The sequence below is a fragment of the Chiloscyllium punctatum genome, chromosome 38 (genome assembly GCF_047496795.1).
Source record: "Chiloscyllium punctatum isolate Juve2018m chromosome 38, sChiPun1.3, whole genome shotgun sequence".
Taxonomy (NCBI): domain Eukaryota; kingdom Metazoa; phylum Chordata; class Chondrichthyes; order Orectolobiformes; family Hemiscylliidae; genus Chiloscyllium; species Chiloscyllium punctatum.
The window spans coordinates 56,694,870-56,718,216 of NC_092776.1; the positions used below are offsets into that span (position 1 = coordinate 56,694,870).

Consider the following 23,347-nt stretch of genomic DNA (forward strand, 5'->3'; position numbering starts at 1 on the left):
TGTATAAGCTGTGGTCTGAAGGCCAAGTGAGGTGTGGAAGCATGTCTCTGAAAGCAAGTTGGGGTAATCTGAAGCATCTAATTTTTCACCCACAGTTAAATCAAATGAAAACCTAGCAGTTGCCACTGTATGCTGCCTCCAAAATTCAATGCAGAGTTACAGACTTTGAAAGTGCATCTGTAAAATTAGATGAGGCAGATGTTAAGTAATGCACGCATTTATTTTAGTCCTTCAACGAATGTGTGTCATTGGCAAGGAGGTCTTGATTAGCTGCCCTTAATTGCCCTTGAAGGTGGCAGTGAATATGTCAACTGTCAGAGTATGTTGAAGAAAATTTAGCACACAGCAGGAGCCATTGTACTGGAGTGCAGTTGTCGAGGAAGGCTCAAATCCTACCAGGGCACCTACCTCTGAAGACTGACAGAGGTTCAAGCATATCAATCAATCATTTGTCCCTTTTCACAATAGAATTACCACTGCAATCTTGCTGTTTCACTTATTTTGGTCAGAACTGTAAAGTATTGAGATAGCAGTCAGCTCTGAAATTATTGCAGCTGCCTGAGGAATAGATCATGCATTGAAACATGTGACCTTTGTTTGGATTCTCCCCCTTATGAATGAGGAGACAGCTCACCAATCAGTTGTGTTCTCTTTGGTAACCATTGCTGCTCGGTGCTGCCATTTTGTCTTGTCACATTGAACAAGTCCATTTCACCGGCTGTGCTGAGCAGGAAAGTGATGCAGTTTTCACAGATTAAGGGGAGGGGAAACAAGAAGAACCATTACATTCACTGCTGGAGAGGGCCTGCAGTTGGTCAGACATGCCTGCTCCCATTGTTTCCTCCACTCATCACTGCAGCTGCTAGAGAATCCAGCGTGTTGAGTCTGTACTGCCATTAGCTCAAATTCTCTTCTTCGAGGTCATAGCGCTGACCTGTACTTTTTAATTAATTGAGATTATGAGCACTGAGGGGTGGGGGGGGGTGAATTTTAACCTATTCAAAATGTTACTGGCAAATGGCGACACTTTACTTTTAGATTAAAATTGTCATCTTAAAAGCTGGGTTTCTACACATGTATTTATGGTATTTGGGAAGAAGGAGTATAAAACAAGCATGGAGAAGGAAAATTTCCATATATGGCAAAATGGGAGATCGGGCTGAATGGATTATCCTCCTGCAAGATGGAAATGAGTGAAACATTAAAATGTGTTTTAAAAACACTGGTTTCCTGGAAAAAGCTGATGTTTTCTCAGTAGTTGTGGATTATTTAGCTGAATTGGCTAGTGTGTGGTTCCAGAATGATGCCAGCAGCATTGTTTCAATCCTGTAGTAGCTGAGGCTGTTCTTAGAAGCCTTGCTGAATCATATTATCCCACACTTGATATGGAGTAGTTCCTGTGCAGCTATATAACCAATTGTCTCCCTTTAATGGAGAGAGAAGTCTATTATCCTTGAGATACAGCTAATTGCTATTATTAGTGATTTTGTATAACCTGAGTTGTATGTAATTTGTATCTTCTAACACTGCTTTCCCTATTTCAACAGCCTTGTGTTTGGTACCTTATATCCTGCTTACTATTCGTACAAAGCTGTGAAAACCAAAAATGTGAAGGAATATGTAAGTACTTTTTCGAATTTGATTTGACAACTCCTTGCACTAATGTGATCACTGATTCCTAAGAGTTCCATATATCATGTAAACATCACTTAAACATGTACACAAAATATTCTAATGCTGAGGGTAGAGGGCACAGGGAGATGAAATCCTTATGAAATAACATATCTTCACACCTTATTTAAAAGAAACCTGACTACCAAAATGTAAAAGTAAATCTGATCTTTTTGGTCGGAGAGAAGTTGGTTCCATGTAAAAGAGCCCAATTTATTAATTGGGTATTCTATCCCCAATTGGTGTCTTTATGTTGTAGCTTGTATATGAAAGCTAAGCACTGTGGAAGAGAGCAGTAATTTCGAAGTCTATTTGGCAGGATTTTAAGATGTCTGCAATAAATAATCAAAAAGCTGAATAGAATGTTGGTTGTAATTTCTGAAGGAATAGAATACAAAATGGTGAAAATTATGCTTCGGTGTTACACAAATTGTTATGACAGGAGACAGCCAAATAAAATCAGCCTCCCTAACCCTGTATTTGCAACACAGTAAAAGTAAGATACTCAGTGACTCTCAAAATTGACCCCAATGGTTTCTAATCAGACTCTTGGAATAATCAGTTATTCACAAAGTGTGGATACTGATAACAGACACCAGGTTTCTAGCATTGTGACAGTACTGTGTCTTTAAAGGAGCTTTATTCTGTGCTGTTTCTTTTGCAGAGAGGTGTTGCTGGAATGTCTGCTTCTGAAGTAGTGGGTAATTAACTTTCAGCTCCCGGAGTGTTTGTTTTAGATAGAAGCGTGAGTGGATGGAGTTGGGCTCTCTTGGATCCAGGGTTTGAATTTTTGTCTCCGTTTGGGCTTGGAGTGAGTTGCTGAAGCTGATAGATACAGCTTTCCCTCTACTGCAGCAAAAAGCTTGAGTTCACTCTTTGTCGCTAGATTGTTTCTTTCAGTGTTCCTTTCTCCTGGACTGAAAGGGAGATGGCATGAGAGGAAAACATGTTTTGCTGAATTTGCCTTTGTCAAGGGTATGTTTATGGGATGCTGCAATATTGGAATGCTTGATCACTAAAAATTAAACAAATAATTTTATTAAGTATTTCAGTTGAGCTAAAAATATGCTAATTCTTCTGCTTTTGTTTGTATTTTGAATTTTGTAGGAATAAAGTGTGCCTTCCTTAAAGCCTGGTGGTGGACTAGTTGAATCACATATGGAACACAGGGCCCTACACGTGCCTTTAAATAAAATGAAATGTTAGGGGTCTAGTTGATCTCCTTGGTATATTTTGAGAGGTTTTGGTGTGGTCCACACGTGTCAACAAAAGATTTATTGATTTATTAGTAATATAGTGGCTTATCAGAGCAAAGTTAAACCACAGGGTTATCCAATTAATGTCAATGATTTAAACCAGGTCTTTGTTGATTCAAGCCCTCCTATTTTGTCACAAAAATAGAATGACAAGCAGACGCAGTTAAGGGATACATCAAATAGGTGGGTGGGGAAATAAATGAAGCAACTGGCCAGTTCACTTAAGTAGAATCCATGATCTGTAATCCCACTGGCACATGATTGTATTTTGTTCAGTTCTTGATGACATCGATGTGTGTAACTGTTTTCTGGAGGGTCCAAGGAATATTCATTTAATTCTTTTAACTGAGATTCTATTATCTGAACTTCCAATAACTTGATAATGAGAGGACAGCCAGGAAGCAATCAGACTTCCGTCTTGTAGCTTTTGCGGGCATAATCCTCCGACTCCAACACCGATCAGAACCTAACTCAAGTGTTGGTTTTCTGTTGTTTTTCATTCTCTTTGCTAGACTGATTGGTACCATAACTCTGTTTCCTGTTTATTTTTAAACCTCTGCCATTTGTTTCAACATGATTTCAACAGGTTTAAAATGTCTGTGCAGCATTCTTTCAACAAGAATCAACATGCAGTTAACATCCAGGTCTGGCCTTATAATCAAATAATTGTTCACTTTGTTTTCAAGATACACTTCTGTTCACAGTCCAAAGGTTACCTTCAGCTCTCATTGCGCAGCTCCACATCAAAAATAATTTTTAAAAAGTTGTCAAACAATGAAAAAATCAACATGAGTTTTAACAGATCATATCTGAAATAATGCATATTAACATTCGAATCACTCGACTGATGCCAGGGCTAAAGGAATTGGTATTAAAAGGCAAGGTGCATGCTGTATCTACTTGCGTAAATGATTTTGGCGTGCTCTGATTTGAGGTATATCAGAATTCTCATGTAATGTATTGAAACTGAGCCATCTCTTGAAATTTCCCAATTGGGAATGTCAAAGTACAAGAAGTAAAAGTTTTGGATGTAGGTTTGCTTGCTGAGCTGGAAGGTTCTTTTTTAGACGTTTCATCACCATACTGGGTAACATCTTCAGTGAGCTTCCAAACGAAGCACTGCTGGTGTTTCCTGCTTTCTGTTTATATGTTTGGGTTTCCTTGGGTTCGTGATGTCCTTTCCTGTGGTGATGTCATTTCCTTTTCTTTTTCTCAGGGGGTGGTAAATGCGATCCAACTGTGTGTTAATGTAGTTCTGGTTGGAATGCCAACGATCGCCCGTATGCACAGGGACATGAGTTCACGGTCTTCTCTGGAACAACAGTTTCTCAATTAACTATGTAGTCATTTTACATGGTGTTAAATGGCTGTGCATAATGAATGCTTTTTCACCTTGTTAACCCATTACCCTTGCCTCCAGCACCCCATTGTTAACTATATGTTCTTATTTGAACTGAGTCCTGTTCAGCTGAGCCTCTTGTTTCACAAAACTCAGAACGCAACTCTTTCCCTGTCTGCTTATACCCTATACACATTCTCAATGAGATATGTTGCTTTTAGTTGGATATCAAGTTAAGAAGTTAGTCTCTTCTACTTAGCATTTCACATAGAAAAAAAGAGTCTTTTTCTCCACACTGAGTGTAGTGTGTCTGCTCTTGATTTTCCTTGACAAAATTTGACAGATGTGATTACTATTCAAAGTTGTATTTTTTTAAATGAACATTTGTGAAATAGGAGAGACAAATTGTTAAAAATGAGCAAGATTAAAATTGCAGGTAACTGGCTTGGTAGGAATAATGGTGAGTTTAAAAAGACTGCCAGGTGAACAGCAGGGTGGTTGTATCCAGCTTGTTGACTAAAATGTTGTTTGGAGTTATGCTGCCTATTCTTCGTTCCGCTTCCTTTGTATTGTCTCAACTGCCTTCAAAACATTTTGCTTTCTCAGACAGACTTCAGACACCTCCTTGCTTGTCATCACTTGAAGAGATTTTGTTTGCTTTAATCTCTCTTGCTAAATATCTCTCCAAGTGACCCTGCTTGTCTCTACTTGACGAGATTTGTTTGATTTAATTTCTCTTGTTATAAATCTCCTCCAGTCTTTTGTATATCCTTGGGTATCAGGTATAGATTGCATAAATGAATGCTACAAAGTTGCACCCATGCGCTCTTGTTGATCAAGCTGTCATAACTCCTCTCAGAAGTCCACACGATATTGTTCCGTATCCTTTGATCTCAAAGCTCCTTGCCTCTTTCCATAGCACCTTGTCCACAGTCTTGTGAAAGTGAGGTGAATTGCTGTAAATATGTGTGAGTATGTAGCCTAATCACATCTGAGATTTAGAACATTACAGCACAGAACATGCCCTTCAGCCTACAATGTTGTGCCGACCATTGATCCTCATGTAAGGTAAACCTAATGTACAAGCCCTCAAATTTCTGTGACCATATGCATGTCCAGCAGTCTCTTTAAATATCCCCAATGACCTTGCTTCCACAACTGCTACTGGCACTTCCATTCCATGCTCTCACAACTCTCTGCATAAAGAACCCACCTCTGACATCACCTCTATGCTTTCCGCCAAACAATTTAAAACTATGATCCCTCGTGTTAACAATTTCTGCCCTGGGAAAAAGTCTCTGGCTATCAACTCTATCCATGCCTCTCATTATCTTGTACACCTCAATTAGCTCCCTTCTCTTCCTTTTTTCCAATGAATAAAGTCCAAGCTCAGTCAACCTCTCTTCGTAAGATAAGTCCTCCATTCCAGGCAGCACCCTGGTAAACCTCCTCTGTACCCTCTCCAAAGCATCCACATCTTTCCTATAATAGGGCGACCAGAACTGGACACAGTATTCTGAGTGCGGTCTAACCAAAGTTTTATAGAGCTGTAACAAGATCTCACGACTCTTAAACTCAATCCCCCTGTTAATGAAAGCCAAAACACCAGATGCTTTCTTCACAACCCTGTCCACTTGGGTGGCAATTTTAAGGGATCTATGTACCTGCACACCAAGATCCTGCTGTTCCTCCACACTGCCAAGAATCCTGTACTTAACTTTCAAGTTCGACCTTCCAAAATGCATTTATCCAGGTTGAACTCCATCTGCCACCTCTCAGCCCATCTCTGCATCCTGTCAATGTCACGCTGCAGCCTACAACAGCCCTTATACTGTCAACCACACCTCCAACCTTTGTGTCGTCTGCAAACTTGCTAATCCATCCTTCAATCTCCTCATCCAAGTCATTAATAAAAATTACAGAGTAGAGGCCTAAGAACAGAGCCCTGTGGAACACCACTCACCACTGACTTCCACGCAGAATATTTTCCTTCCACTACCACTCGCTGTCTTCTGTCGACCAGCCAATTCTGTATCCAGACAGCTAAATTTCCCTGTATCCTATTCCTCCTAGCCTTCTGAGTGAGCTTACCATGGGGAACCTTATCCAATGCCTTGCTGAAGTCCATATACCACATCCACCGCACGACCCTCATCAACTTGTCTGGTAACATCCTCAAAGAACTCAGAGATTTGTGAGGCATGACCTGCCCCCTCACAAAGCCCTGCTGACTCATTTAATCAAGCCATGCTCTTCCAGATGGTCATAAATCCTATCCCTCAGAATCCTTTCTAACACCTTGCAGACGACAGACATGAGACTGACTGACTGGTCTGTAATTGCTGGGGATTTCCCTATTTCCTTTCTTGTAGAGGCGAATTACATTTGCCTCCCTCCAGTCCTTAGGTACTACTCCGGTGGAGAGCGAGGATGCAAAGATCTTCGCAAGCGGTGAAGCAATCACATTTCTCTCTTCCCAAAGCAGCTGAGGACAAATCTGATCTGGCCCCGGCAACTTGTCAATCTCAATGTTTGTCAAAATTTTCAGCGCATCAGCTTCCTCAATCTCTATCCGTTCCAGCATGTTTACCTGCTCCTCAATGATTTCATTCACTACAAGGTCCTTTTTCTTTAGTAAAGACAGAAGCGAAAAACTCATTTAGGGCTTCCCCAATCTCCTCAGACTCTATACACAAGTTCCCTATGCTATCCCTGATCAGCCCTACTCTTTCTTTGATCATTCCTCACATATGCGTAAAATGCTTTTGGCATTTTCAATTGTGCACAGGGGAACCTCAATAATCTGAATGACACGGGCGGAGAATATTTTGTTTAAATAATCGAATGTCAGGTAGCACAGCTTAACCAAGCATCGGGACCTTGCGATCTTGTTCAGATAATCTGAAATTCGGATAATTGAGGTTCCTTTCTATTTTATGATGCTTCCTGTATGTGCAGGGCCCCTGAGTCCCAGAATCTTGAAAGGTGTGGTGAAAGAATTGGGGGCTGTGTTTTGTAATGTACTTTGGGCAATATTTTGCTGTGCTGACGGGATTGCAAAGCATGAAAAATTAAAAATGGAACTTGAATAAGCAGAGCAACAAAATTTAGCTTTCTGTTTAAGTTTAGCAAACCTAAATCCAAAATTAAACTCTGTGGCAATATAGCGATGAGTTTCAGACTAAGCTTGGGATATGAATGCTGGATGTAGCACTGAAAGAACTAAAAGGAATGAAAAACAATCAATAAACCTAATGGCTAAAAGTATAATCCAGGCAAGATAGAAATATTCTGATACTTGAAGTAAATGTGATGAGGAAGTGTGTGTCAGAATCAAGTCTTGTATTACACAAAACAGACCTCTTGGTCCGACTGGCACCAACTCAATGGTTCTGTTAGGTTCTATCAATGGAAGTGATTGTGTTGGAGAAAGATTCATTTGTAACTGTGGCATTGAGAGGAAGTGAATAATGACACGATTGTTAATGTTGCTTGTGAACGAACAGCAATCAAAGCCACAAGTCAAGAAGTGCTCTGTTTATACCACCACTTCAGCAACTGAAAATAACAAGAAATGCTGAAACTACTTAGTTGGTCATCCAGCTACAAAGTAGGGACTCCCTCCCACCCTCCTCCTCCAACCTAACTTTCACGTCCATGGACTTGCCCCAAAAAGAGAGTCCAGGGAAGTTCCTGTTGAGAGAAGAGAGAGTCTTTAGCTCAGAAGCCTTCGACAAGGAGGTTGAGTGTAGTGATTACGCCACAGTTGAAGAGGGTGAAGACATGACTGCCCAGCTGGTTCTGTGTGCTACGTGCATGATGTGGGAGGTCAATGACTCTGGTGTATCTGGCTCGCATACCTGTGGAAAGTGTGTGCATGTTCAGTTACTGACAGAGCATACTGCAGCACTGAAGAAAGAACTCGGACCTTAGGCTCATCCGAGAGAACGAGATCTTTTTGGACAGGACCTTCAGCGAGGTTATTACACCGACCATACCAGAAGAGAGCAGAAGAGAGATGAAGAGGAAGGCAGAAAGGAGACAGGTGCAAGAGACCGCGGGGGAAGTACCTGTCAGGAACAAGTTGAATCTTTTGGAAACAGTAGAGACAGGTGACACCGCCAGCCCATGAGGCGGTCAGGTCTGTCAATCAAAAGTTGGCGTGGAGGCAGAGCCGAGGAGTCAGACATCGCACAGAGCTATGGTGATAGGGGGCTCCATAGTGAGAGGAACTGAACGGGGTTTCTGTGGCAACAGGTGGGATTTAAGGATGGTGTGTTGCCTTCCTGGTGCCAGGATTGAGGATATCGTAGACAGAGTGCAGGAAATCCTCAAGGGCGAAGGTGAAGAGCCAGAGGTGGTGGTACATGTCAGCACAAATGATGTCAGGAAGAAGAGGAGGAACATACTACAGCAGGACTTCAGAGAACTAAGAAGGCTGAAAAGCAGGACGTCCAGAGTGGTTATCTCCGGTTTGCTTCCAGTTCCTCAGACTGGAGAGGCCAGGAACAGGGAGATAATGAACTTGAATGTGTGGCTGGGGAACTGGTGCAGAAAGCAAGGATTTAAATTCTTGGATCACTGGGGTATGTTTTGTGGTAAGCATAAGATATACAAAAGAGACGGTTTGCACCTTAATAGGTTAGGGACCAGCATTCTGGCAGGCAGGTTTGCTACTGCAACACAGCTGCGTTTAAACTAAATAGCCGGGGGGAAGAGGACAAACTGGAAGTTTAAGAAGGAAATTGAAGGGAAAGTTAGAACAAGGGAAGTCAAGAAAGACAACGGTAGAAAACTCAAAAAGGGATCGTGCTGTAAGGTTGAGTGAAAGAGGGGTTGATAGGAAAGGTGAGGTCAGTAACAAATTAAAAATACTATATATATGAATGCACGAAGTATTAGAAAAAAGATGGATGAGCTTGAGGCTCTTTTGGAAATTGGCATCCAAGATTGTGGGGATAACGGAGATGTGGCTTCAAGTGGACAGGGCCTGGGAAATGAATATTCAAGGCTATATGTGCTATCGTAAGGACAGATTGACAGGCAAAGGGGGTGGGGTGGCCCTGTTGGTAAGGGATGATATTCAGTCCCTTGCGTGGGGGGACCTACAATCAGGGGATGTAGAGTCAGTATGGATAGAGCTGAGAAATTCTAAGGGTAGAAGGACCCTCTTGGGAGTTATCTACAGGCCCCCAAACAGTAGTATGGATGTAGGGTGTTTGTTGAATAAGGAGCTGAAATTGGCCTGTCGCAAAGATGTAACTAGAGTTGTTACGGGGGAATTCAACATGCAGGTAGAATGGGAGAATCAGGATGGTATTGGACCTCAAGAAAGAGACTTTGTGGAGTGCCTCTGAGATGAATTCTTAGAACAGCTGGTGCTGGAACCTACCAGGGAGAAGGCAGTTCTGGATCTGGTATTGTGCAACGAACCAGAATTGATCAGGGACCTCGAAGTGAAGGAGCCATTAGGAGGTAGTGACCATAATACAATAAGCTTCAATCTGCAATTTGAAAGGGAGAGGGTCCAATCGGTAGTGACAATATTTCAGTTGGATAAAGGGAACTATGGAGCTATGAGGGAGGAGCTGGCCAAAGTTCAATGGTGCAATACCTTAGCAGGGATGACAGTGGAGGAACAATGGCAGATATTTCTGTGTATAATGCAGAAGATGCAGGATCAGTTCATTCCAAAAAGGAAGAAAGATCCTATGACGAGGGAAGTTAAGAACATATAAAGTCAAAAGAGGAAAAAGTATAACCTAGCAAAGATGAGTGGGAAAATGGAGGACTGGGAAGCTTTTAAAGAACAGCAGAGGATTACTAAAAAGGAAATACGCAGAGAAAAAATGAGGTACGAAGGTAAACCGGCCAAAAATATAAAGGAGGATAGTAAAAGCTTTTTTAGGTATGTGAAAGGGAAAAAAATGGTTAAGACTAAAATTGGGCCCTTGAAGACAGAAACAGGGGAATATATTACGGGGAGCAAAGAAATGGCAGAAGAGTTGAATTGGTACTTCAGATCTGTGTTCATGGGGAAGACACAAGCAATCTCCCTGAGGTAACAGTGGCTGAAGGACCTGAACTGAAGGGAATTTATATTTGTCAGGAATTGGTATTGGAGAGACTGTTAGGTCTGAAGGCTGATAAGTCCCCAGGGCCTGGTGGTCTACATCCCAGGGTACTGAAGGAGGTGGCTCGAGAAATCGTGGATGCGTTGGTGATTATTTTCCAGAGTTTGATAGATTCATGATCAGTTCACGATTAATTAGAATGGACGGCTTTGAGGTATGTAGGGAAGAGGTGTTGGAAATTCTGGAAAGGGTGAAAATAGATAAGTCCCCTGGGCCTGATGGCATTTATCCTTGGATTCTCTGGGAAGCAAGGGTGGAGATTGCAGAGCCATTGGCCTTGATTCTTATGTCCTCGTGCCAGAAGACTGGATGTTAGCAAATGTGGTTCCTTTGTTCCAGAGGAGTAGGGATAACCCGAGTAACTATAGGCCGGTGAGCCTCACTTCTGTTGTGGGCAAAGTCTTAGAGAGAATTGTAAGGGATAGGATTTATGAACATCTGGTTAGGAATAATGTGATCAAGGATAGTCAGCACGGTTTTGTGAAGGGCAGATCGTACCTCACAAACCTTATTGAGTTCTTTGAGAAGGTGACTAAGGAGGTGGACGAGGATAAAGCGGTAGATGTGGTGTATATGGATTTTAGCAAGGCGTTTGATAATGTTCCCCATGGTAGGCTACTGCAAAAAATACGGAGTATGGCATTGAGGGTGAGTTGGAGGTTTGGATTAGGAATTGGCTGGCTGGAAGGAGTCAGAGGGTAGTACTTGATGGTAAAGGTTCATCATGGAGTGTAGTTACTAGCGGTGTTCCGCAAGGATCTGTTTTGGGACCATTGCTGTTTGTCATTTTTTATAAATGACCTGGAGGAGAGGCTAGAAGGTTGGGTGAGCAAGTTTGCGGATGATACGAAAGTCGGTGGAGTGGTGAACAGCGAAGAAGGATGTGTCAGGTTACAGCAGGATATAGATAAGCTGCAGAGCTGGGCAGAAAGGTGGCAAATGGAGTTCAATGTGGGTAAGTGTGAGGTGATTCGCTTTGGTATGAGTAACAAAAAGATGGGGTACTGGGCTAATGGTCGTATACTTGGTAGTGTGGATGAGCAGAGGGATCTTGGTGTCCATGTACACCGATCTCTGAAAATTGCCACCCAGGTAAATAGTGCGGTGAAGAAGGCATATGGCATACTGGGCTTTATTGGTAGAGGAATTGAGTTCCGGAGTCCTGAGGTCATGTTGCAGTTGTATAAGACTCTGGTGCGGCCGCATCTGGAGTATTGTGTGTAGTTTTGGTCGCCATACTATAGGAAGGATGTGGAGGCATTGGAACGGGTGCAGAGGAGGTTTACCAGGATGTTGCCTGGTATGATAGGAAGATCGTATGAGAAAAGGCTGAGGCACTTGGGGCTGTTTTCATTGGAGAAAAGAAGGTTTAGGGGTGACTTGATAGAGGTGTACAAGATGATTAGGGGTTTAGATAGGCTTGACCATGAGTACCTTTTCCACGTATGGAGTCAGCTATTACGAGGGGGCATAGCTTTAAAGTAAGGGGTGGTCGGTATAGGACAGATGTTAGGGGTAGATTTTTTACTCAGCGAATCGTGAGTTCATGGAATGCCCTGCCCTGTATGGTTATCCACTTTGGTGGCAAGAACAGGAAGGCAGATTACTACCTAACTGGAATCAATTTAGGTAAAGGGGCAGTACAAAGAGATCTGGGTGTTCTTGTACACCAGTCAATGAAGGCAAGCATGCAGGTACAGCAGGTAGTGAAGAAAGCTAATAGCATGCTGGCCTTCATAACAAGAGGGATTGAGTATAGAAGCAAAGAGGTTTTTCTGCAGCTGTACAGGGCCTTGGTGAGACCACACCTGGAGAACGGTGTGCAGTTACGGTCTCCAAATTTGAGTAAAGACATTCTGGCTATTGAGGGAGTGCAGCGTAGATTCACGAGGTCAATTACTGGAATGGTGGGACTACCTTACGCTGAAAGACCGGAGAGACTGGGCTTGTATACCCTTGAGTTTAGAAGACTGAGAGGGGATCTGATTGAGACATAAGATTATTAAAGGATTGGACACTCTGGAGGCAGGAAACATGTTTCCGCTGATAGGTGAGTATCGAACCAGAGGACACATCTTAAAAATAAGGGGTAGACCATTTAGGACAGAGATGAGGAGAAACTTCTTCACCCAGAGAGTGGTGAGTGTGTGGAATGCTCTGCCCCAGAAGGCAGTGGAGGCCCAGTCTCTGGATTCATTTGAGAAAGAGTTGGATAGAGCTCTCAAGGATAATGGAATCAAGGGTTATGGAGATAAGGCAGGAACAGGATACTGATTGAGGATGATCAGCCATGATCATAATGAATGGTTGTGCAGGCTCGAAGGGCAGAATGGCCTACTCCTGCACCTGTTGTGTATTGTCATCTGTGGAGAGAGAACAAGAACAATAAAATAATTAGACATGCAATATACTTTAAGGAAATAGGCAAAAATGTAGGTGAGAAAGGGAACTAAGGGCAGGTCTTTGAGATGTAATAGGTCAAAGCATGAAAGGAAGAGAGCTAAGGAATGGCAATAAATGGTAGTTTGTAGTGGAGCTAGCACAAATGGAACATACTCCTTCTGCACTGTAAAATGTTGATTCTGTAATAGCTGCTTTCCTAGTATCTTTATTTGTGTTATGGTTCTGTTTAGCTCATGACCTCCAATTTCTCCAACCAACGTTGATTAAGATGTGATTACATCTGAAGTGTGAATGTCAAACACTGCTCCATCTCACATATGAGAGCAGGCAGTGAGTGACCTTATGTCACTGGACTCCTAATCCAGAACCACAGGCTAATATCCTGGGGAAATAGGTTTACATTCCACCAATACAGATGATGAAGTTTGAATTCAGTGAAAATCTGGAATTTTAATGGCAACCATGTAATCATTGTCAATTTGTAAGGGAGTAATTGCTGACATTGGCAATTTCTATAACTCTGTGCGCTTATTGGAAAGCAAGTTTCCAAGCACTGATGTCATAATGTACGTTTTACATGTGACATCATGCACAAATATATCATTGTGCGTGCATCATTTCAAAGTGAACTTCAGAAGTGGGGAGAAGGATGCCTAATGTGGAACGGGGGTGGTGGGGAATTCCTTAAGTGAGGAAGGAAGAGAAGATCCAGAAACTGGGGATGAAGTTGACCAAGGAGAGCCCAGGAGCCAGACGTGGAGATGGAAGGGCTGATGAGTAGAATCAAGGGACTGTGAAAGCCGCTGTCCCTCTTCCGTGCTCTATCTTCCCTGTGCTCCAGCTGTCCCCTGCCAGTCTGTGCATGCTGAAAAGTGGCACTAAAAACACATGTGTTGGCATCATTAACTGCAGCCTTGTTGTAGAATTCCAGCTGAATCATTGATGTCATTTAGGAAAAGTCTGCTCCTTACCTGTGACTCCAAGCCTTCAGAAGTGTGGTTGACTCTTCAGTGCCCTATGGGTAGAAATGCTTTCCTAATCAGTAACAACTCTATCCCATTGAAATAATTTCTAAAAAATGGCATCAGGAAATCGGAAGCTGAGGGGTGACCTTATAGAGGTTTACAAAATTATGAGGGGCATGGATAGGGTAAATAGGCTAAGTCTTTTCCCTGGGGTGGGGGAGTCCAGAACTAGAGGGCATAGGTTTAGGGTGAGAGGGGAAAGATATAAAAGAGACCTAAGGGGCAACCGTTTCACACAGAGGGAGGTAAGTGTATGGAAGAAGCTGCCAGAGGATGTGGTGGAGGCTGGTACAATTGGAACATTTAAGATGCATTATGAATATGAAAGGGGTATTTGAATAGGAAGGGTTTGAAGGGATATGGGCCGGGTGCTGGCAGGTGGGATTAGATTAGATTGGGTTGGGATATCTGGTCGGCATGGACGGGTTGGACTGAAGGGTCTGTTTCCATGCTGTATATCTCTATGACTCTAAGTTAACACAGTACAAATTTCATTGTCGGAGAATGATAGTGTATTGGAATCCTGATGACAACTGTTCACCATCTGCTCGACTGTGTCCAGTCTACTGCTGGCATAAGTGTATTGTTGATTTGAGCTCCAAGCCTCCTATGCAGTAAATTTAAACATAATGTTGATAGTTACCATTTGCTGAATCTGTTACAGGAACATGTGTTGAGCTACAAAATCTCTACTGAAGCCCTGTATGCAATTTGCTTATGTTTCTGGGAAATATCAATTTCATTACTTTGGCCCAAACAAGTCCATATCTTTCAGTGTGACATGGATTCACAACTGCAGCAGTGTCATGTTCAATTCTAGTCTCCCTATTGTAGGAAAGATAGCATTGAGTCATAAAGCACAGAAACTTGGAAAGGTCCAGAAAAGATTTAAAAGCATCTTGCTGGAATTGGAGGGTTCAGGTATAGGGAGAGGCTAAATGGGCTGGGACTTTTTTTTTCCTGGAGTATAGGAGGCTGAGGGGTGACCTTAGAGGTTTATATAATCATAAGAGGCATGGATAGGGTGAATAGTGAAGCTCTTTGTCTCAGGATAGGGGTGTCCTAAACTTAGAGGGCATAGGTTTAAGGTGAGAGGGAAAAGATTTAAAAGGGACCTGAGGGGCAAGTTTTTCACGCAGTGGGTGGGTGTATATATGGAATGAGCTGCCAGAGAAGGTGGTAGAAGCTAATAAAATTACAGCATTGAAAAGGCATCTGGATGGGCACATGATGAGGAAGCATGAGAGGAATTTGGGCCAATTGCTGGCAAATGGCACTAGATTAGTTCAGGATATGTGGTTGGTGCAGATGAGTTGTCGCAAAACGGTCTGTTTCTGTGCTTTGATACTCTATGACTATCATTGCAATAGCAATATGTTCCAAACCATGAGTTCTGGAAAAGTGCAGCATGTTGCCTTGCAGATCAGAAAGCAGTTTAATACGTTTTGGCAACAAGAAACGAGCGTGACTTAATGTCCCACTATAGCTGGTCAGAATGATTCTACGTGTGTTTAATCAAAATAACAAGGGCTGATTCAAAATTGTGGTGTAAGTAGGTATTGTAGTATGGTTTTTGAAAAGAGATTTGCAAAGATCGCAGTTACTAAAGCATTGTTTTCCTTAAACTAATAATGTGGTTCATATTAGTGGTTCACAAGCAATACTGAGTCAGAGGCATCCTGCCAAAAATGTTGACAAATTCCCAAAACTCCCTGATAATGTAACGAGCCCAAGGGAAAGTGTTCCCTTTGCAGGGTAACCTTTTCTTTTGTCCTTTCTTGTGTTGTATCTGTTAAATAGTGAGTGGAATCAGGGCACATAGAACAATGTGATCACAGATGGGCAGGCTCTTGGGATTACGACGTACTCACTGGATTCTGAGTTGGCTTTCAATTCCACAGATGTTAGTTGTTAAGCAGTATTTATTCAGGACTGCTTCTTGAGTTTGCGTGCCCTTTATAAAGGGATGCTGGTTTTAGCCTTAGAGTTGATCTAGTGAAGGTCAAGAAAAGCTTTTAGCTTTGTTTTTAAATACTGAGGATTTTAGCTGCTGAACCTGAAGATGTTTACATGAGCTGTTTATAAGCCAGCCAATCTGCAGTGTCATGAGGGCCTTTTAACTTGGTGACAATAGAAATCATGTTAATGTTCCACAATTTCTGGCATGTTTTGTTAGCAAGTCATGACAAGCCTGTTCAGTTGCAGTTGTTTCAGTAAATCCTGTTTGCTTTGTCTGATATTGTTATGTGCATGTTGTGAAATCTGTCAAACTCCTGGGAGCAACAGAACTGCTTCAACTTTGGAGATGTTTTGGTTTGAGCAGCAAGTCTGTGTTTTGTGAGTCACTGTACTTCCAGCTGACATGTGAAGTTGTGCAGTCTTTTTTTAAAAAAAGGATCTTTTTGAAAATGCCATCATTAGGTATGTAACTGTACTTTTCACATGCATTCATTTCAATCTATTTTCCACACCATTTTGCTTGATGACAGCTGCATAGAATTTTGAGCTTCTTAGTTGTCAGTCCTGTCAAACCACTAGCCTTGTTTGGTTTGAATTTTGTTTTCTGGAGGCTGCTAGATTTTTGACCAACCTTCTTTTCATACTTGTTACATTGCAAAAAACAATTGTAGCCTCCTCTCAATAATGAGTTGTTCATTCAAGTGTCCCTCCTTGGAAAGTTACTGGAATATGTTTTGGCCCTGTGTTACTGCCATGGCACAGTATTTTGTGCATTTCTGACGGCTTTTCAAGATATTCATGGAGGAAGATTAATTCTTTTTTTTGGTGGTTTGTTCTCATTTTTTTAAAATGTCCCTGGTATTTGGGAGACCTGGGGCAGTGAGTGCTTCAGGGCAGGGACAATACTGGTGTTGGAAGGGAAAGAAATTAAAGGCAAAGGATAGAGTGCATGTTTGAGTTGAGCAGAGCAGAGATTTGATCATGCATTTAAAGAAGCCCAAAAATTATTTAAAATCAAATTGTAGTCAGGGAGCAGAAAGCAAACCCATGACATTGGGCTGATGGAGTTGGATTTCATGGGCATACCTAACTTAAGCCAAATGTGGGACCTGGAATTAATTATCTAATTTTAATTTTTAGTTCATTCTTTCTTCCTTGGTTATGTTGCATACAGGTAGCAAGATTCCACAGTCAAACCTGTAATCTGCGAAAGTAATCTTTTATATGCGAGATTGAGAAATTTAAGAGTTAAGCAATACCTCCTGCCCTAATATATTTTTGGGCAAGTGCAGAAGTTTAAACAAAGGCATGTATCTGCAGAATTCGAGGTGACCATGCCACTGTAAATGGCTATTAGTAAGCCATAATGTACCTTGGGCAGATTAATTTTGAATTGGTAAAACAGGATATTAGGCTTTATAAAGGACTGGATTTGACTGATGATCTGAGCAGATGTTACTATTGGATAATTTGATCTCGGAATGAAATCTGGTGTGAAAAATCATGTTTATTTTTGTTTGTTTACTAATAGCGACTTGCTGAGGCACACTCGCCCAAGGCTGCAGACTTTCTTTATCAACTGATTAGATACTTATTAAACAATGGAAATGCAAAAAAGGAAGATGTGCAGGTGTCCTTGCATGGGGTGAACATGCAGGCACTTGCAATCAATCAGGAGGGCACTTGGCAGATTAGTTTTTGTTGTAGGAGGAAAAATTGGGATATCTTGCTGTGATTGCTGCCTGAAGTTTTCATCTTCCTACCTGGAAAGGCATGTGCTTGCTGTGGAGAAAATACTGTGAAGGCTTGCTTGGTTGATGCCCAAGATGGCAACGCTGTCATATGGTGAGAAGTTGGTTTGATTGGGCTTACATTCCCTGGAGTTTGAAAGGAAAGGGGATCTGATGGAATTATATGGTATTTAGGCAGGCCTGACCAGACGAGAGGTTGGGATGTTTTTTTCCACATTCTCGGGAAAGTGTAAAGATTATTTAGGATTAAGGTGACATACTGTTTCATTTGGAGGATGGGGAGTTCACTACCACAGAAGACTTTGTGATGATTTAAGAGATGCATTTTGCCCTGGCGTTTTGTTTTGAAGAGAAGTTTTAAGGCAGGATGGCAAGCAGTCTACCAGAGTTACTAGAGTAAACCGCTTGTGAGGCCTTGGGTTTTTTAAAGTTGGAACAAAAAAAGCAGCCTGAATGGGTGTGGTCAAGCTTTCACAGAACCAGGGTTTATAGTTTTAGCTTTCAGCAAGGTTGGAAACTGCAGTGAATCTCTCTGCTGGCTGCTGTACTCAGAATTATCTCTTTTTTTTTCTCCGCTGGGCCACTGTAGTTGCATGTGAGGCTATCTGTTTTCTAAATGTGCCTTTGGTCAAAGGTATGTTTATGGAGTGTTAGTTTATTAGAGCAGTCACTTAGTAATAATTACTGTATCTATTCTTTTACACTTTTAAAGAGTTATTCCAATTAGTTTTTTCTTTTGGCTGTATTTTAACTATAGTGGATGAATAAAGTGAGTTTTGCTATAAATCTGGTAGTTTGACCAATCAAATTATACCTGGCATGCAAGACCTCAAATTTACTTTTTTAAAATAAGAAAAGTTTATGTCTAGACCCCCTTCTGAATGTTTTAAGGGGTTTTGGTCTGGTCCATAATATTGTGAAGGCCAGGTCTTGAATACTTTTAATAGGGATATAATTGTAGATTAGGTTTGGTTTAAATTAGATTACTTACAGTGTGGAAACAGGTCCTTCGGCCCAACACGTCCAAACCGACCAACTGAAGCGCAACCCACCCAGACCCATTCCCCTACATTTACCCTTTCACCTAACACTTTGGCAATTTAGCATGACCGATTCACCTTCGCATTTTTGGACTGTGGGACGAAACCAGATCACCCGGAGGAAACCAACGCAGACACTGAGAGAATGTGCAAACTCCACACAGTCAGTTGCCTGAGGCAGGAATTGAACCCAGGTCTCTAGCGCTGTGAAGCAACAGTTCTAACCACTGTGCCACCATGCCGCCCACTAGGTTCTAAAGATGTCATATAGTCCTAGAGATGTACAGCACAGAAACAGACCCTTCAGTCCAACTTGTCCATGCCAACCAGATATCCCAACCCAATCTAGGCCCACCTGCCAGCACCCGTCCCATATCCTTCCAAACCCTTCCTATTCACATACCCATCCAGATGCCTCTTAAATGTTGCAATTGTACCAGCCTCCACCACTTCCTCTGGCAGCTCATTCCATTCACGTACCACCTTCTGTGTGAAAAAGTTGCCCCTTAGGTCTCTTGTATATCTTTCCCCTCTCACCCTAAACCTATGCCCTCAGTTCTGGACTCCCCCACCCCAGGGAAAAGACTTTTTGTCTATTTATCCTATCTATGCCCTTCATGATTTTGTAAACCTATATAAGATCACCCCTCAGCCTCCAACGCTTCAGGGGAAACAGCCCCAACCTGTTCAGCCTCTCCCTACAGCTCAAATCCTTCAACCCAGGCAACATCCTTGTAAATCTTTTCTGAACCCTTTCAAGTTTCACAAGATCTTTCCGATAGGAAGCAGACCAGAATTGCATGCACTATTCCAACAGTGGCCTAACCAATGTCCTGTACAGCCGTAACATGACCTCCCAACTTCTGTACTCAATACTCTGACCAATAAAGGAAAGCATACCAAATGCCTCCTTCACTATCGTATCTACCTGCGACTCCATTTTCAAGGAGCTATGAACCTGTACTCCAAGGTCTGTTTGTTCAGCAACACTCCCTCGGACCTTACCATTAAGTGTATAAGTCTTGCTAAGATTTGTTTTCCCAAAATACAGCACCTCGCATTTATCTGAATTAAACTGTATCTGCCACTCCTCAGCCCTTTGGCCTATCTGGTCAAGATCCTGTTGTAATCCAAGATAACCTTTTTCGCTGTCCACTGCACCTCCAATTTTGTTGTCATCTGCAAACTTAATAGCTATACCTCTTATGCTCGCATCCAATCATGTATATAAATGACAAAAAGTAGTGGACCCAGCACCGATCCATGTGGCGCTGCACTGGTCACAGGGCTCCAGTTTGAAAAACAACTCTCCACCACCCCCCTCTATCTTCTACCTTCGAGCCAGTTCTGTATCCAGATGGCTAGTTCTCCCTGTAACCCGTGAGATCTACGAGGAGAAAGTGAGGACTGCAGATGCTGGAGATCAGAGCTGAAAATGTGTTGCTGGAAAAGCGCAGCAGGTCAGGCAGCATCCAAGGAGCAGTAAAATCGATGTTTCGGGCATGAGCCTGAAGAAGGGCTTATGCCCGAAACGTCGATTCTCCTGCTCCTTGGATGCTGCCTGACCTGCTGCGCTTTTCCAGCAACACATTTTCAGTTCCGTGAGATCTAACCTTGCGCACAAGTCTCCCATGTGAAACCTTGTTGAATGCCTTACTGAAGTCCATCGAGGTCACGTCTGCTGCTCTGCCCTCATCTGTCCTCTTTGTTATTTCTTCAAAAAAACTCAAATCAAATTTGAGACATAATTTCCCTCGTGCAAAGCCATGTTGACTATCCCTAATCAGTCCTTGCCTTTCCAGATATATGTAAATCCTGTCCCTCAGGATTTCCTCCACAACTTGCCTACTACCGACGTCAGGCTCACTGGTCGAGAGTTCGCTGACTTGTCCTTACCATCTTTCTTAAATAGTGGCACCACGCAAACTCTGGTGCGGCCTCATTTTGAGTAAAGTTCTGGTCACTGCATTATAGGAAGGATGTAGCTTTGGAAAGGGTTCAGAGGAATTTACTAGGATGTTGCCTGGTATGGAGGAAAGTCTTAGAAGGAAAGGCTGAGGGTCTTGAAGCTCTTTTTGTTTGAGAGAAGAAGGTTAAGAGGCGATTTAACTGAGACACACAAGATAATCGGAGGGTTAGATAGGTTGGATAGTGAGACCCTTTTTCCTCAAATGGTGATGGCTAAAACGAGGGGACGTAGCTTTAAATTGAGGGATGGTAGATATAGGATAGATGTCAGAGGTAGTTTCCTTACTCAGTAATAGGGACATGGAACATACTGCCTGCAACAGCAGTAGACTTGCCAACTTAAATGGCATTTAAATAGTCATTGGATAGGCATTTGGACGAGAATAGAATAGTGTAGGTTCGATGGGCTTCAGATTGGTTTCACAGGTCGACGCAACATCAAGGGCTGAAGGGCCTACACTGGGCTGTAATATTCTATGTTCACCAACCCTCCAGTGTTCCGTCACCTCACCTGTCACTATCAATGATAAAAAATCTCAGCAAGGAGCCCAGCAATCACTTACCTAGCTTCCCACAGAGTTCCACTGTAAAAATCAGGTCCTGGGGCTTTCTCTATTTTAGTGTGTTTCAAGACATCCAGCACTTAGTCCTCTGTAATGTGGCCTGATGGCATTCTTTTTCAACCAATGAAGATGACCTGATGTACAAGCTGTGTGTTTGCTATTGCCTCTGCTGCTTTGCAAGCCTCACTTTTAAAAAAAAACATTAGTTTTAGTTTCTTATTGCTCATTTTGTACATTACTTCCTTAAGACCTCCTTGAATTCTGTTTTCTTTAATACTGTCCAACAAACAGGACATTACAATACTTAACACAAGGGGTGCCCATGTTACAGAATGGGGTGTGCTATGTCAGTCATTTGTCAGGAGCTTACTTGAAAGCACACTACAAATGCATCAAGCAGGCATTCATATCCCCAACTCTTTTTGGGAATTGTGATCACTGAAGTCCGTGGAAGTAAGAGTCAGTCAGGGGGTCTCACTTCTGTACGTTGAAGGCAGCCTTCCGTAACAGTTCAGGGAATTGGCAGGTCAGGTATCTAGTCAGATTGTTCAAGGTCAGGGGCGTTGTTCCTCTGTAGTCCAAAGAGTGAGTTGCTTTGCTTCATGTATGAATTCTTTATCTATGAGACGCTTCAGCTCTGCATTGAACTTGTTTTCTGTTGGTATTGCTTGCCTGTACAGTAGTGGGTTACCAGGCCATGTGGTGAGCATTTCATATTGAACATTTACAGTTGATCCCCTAAAGCTATAAACTTGGGTCATTTTGAAACATTTTAAAAACAACTACATTCCTCAGACATTAAGTAATTGCAAACTTTGCCTCTGGATCCAAGGTAGTCACATTTATTTTGTTACTGTTTGAGTTTTTCTCCTCATGGCAACCAGAGCACATGAACATGTTTCCAACGCAGCTATTTATCCAGAATTTTCTCCTTTTACTTGAAGTTAAAGGAATGTGTCTTCAGTCAATAGTTTTTTAAAATTGTGTTCAGGACGAATCCAATTACTAATTTGTTATTTTCTTATGCAAACATATCTGAGACAAAGCCCACATCTGTCTGCAAAAAATGCTCCACTGTTTGAAGAACAGACACTTCCTCCCATGATCTGGCCAGTATTATATCCCCAGAGTTGATAGATAACCTGTGATTGTCCAAAGCAAATTTCTGCAGGTGTTAAACCTGAAATAAAACAAAAATGCTGGTGATAATAGGTCAGTAGCATTTGGGAAAGATACTTTTGGTCAACTGATGAGTTATATCAGTTTAGGCAATTTACATCTACAGGTTAACTGCTTTGTTCCTGTTTCATAGACAGACCGAGGTTCAAAAAATAGGTCAGCTACTTTTGTTGTCTTTGCAGTGTCAGGGGCTGTGTTTGTTGTTTTTGTGAGTGTATATGAAATATAGACAGTATGCAAACTACATAGGGTATTAGAAAAAAATCTTCTGGAAAGTCTGTAAATTGCAAGTAAAATTTAAGTCGCTGCGACCTGAATGTGTCAAAATGCACTGCAAATGAACACTGCCATAACTGCGTTTATTTTCCACAGTTGTTTTCCCTCTTGAGACAAGTTCCTTTATATACATTTAAATCAGGTAATGTGCTCTCACACTCTCTGCTGACTGTTCATAAAAGACTTAAAAGCTATTTTTATTTTATACAAAGCCATAGGAAAATGTAAAATTATGAAATACTATGCATTGTGAAATATGAAGTGCTAAAGTTGAGCACCAGATGTGTAATTGGGGATATTACTGTACCTATGGTCACAACCAATTGGTAATTATTGATCTTAATATATGAATGAGAATTAAAGGTAGTAGATTTATTAAATATTTGTTAATATTTTCCCAACAAACTGTCTATGGATTAGATTATAACCAGAAGTAACACCAGAATAGTGTTCCTAATCTTGAACATAGCAGTTTTTAAGTTTTGGAAAATAAATGACCAACTCCAGTTGCTTTCTACAAAAGAAAAATACAAAGATGTATTTTGGGTTATGCACTTTCACTCACTGATGTATTGCAGTTGATTCCATCCATGTTTGTATTATGTTGATTTGCAAAACAATTGCAGTTTCTGTTTCTAACAGTATTACTAGTGCTTCATATCCAAGCACAATAGTTAGACTTTAGTGTTGATGGTGCTAGAAGGCTGCATCTTCCTGTGCCCGACATTTTGAGTGGAAGCGTTATCCCTTTTCAAGCAAGTGGGCTAATTGGTGCTTTGAAGT

The 23,347-nt window shown here is 41.8% G+C and overlaps 1 protein-coding gene across 2 annotated transcripts in view; it reads left to right on the forward strand.

The window, feature by feature from the left end:
• reep3b (receptor accessory protein 3b) overlaps positions 1–23,347 on the forward strand; it is a 54,032-nt gene that overhangs the window by 12,359 nt on the left and 18,326 nt on the right. For both annotated transcript variants that reach the window (XM_072557950.1, XM_072557951.1), the window contains exon 2: positions 1,548–1,620. In XM_072557950.1, coding sequence (XP_072414051.1) covers positions 1,548–1,620 — 73 coding nt within the window. The remainder of the gene's footprint in view (positions 1–1,547; positions 1,621–23,347) is intronic.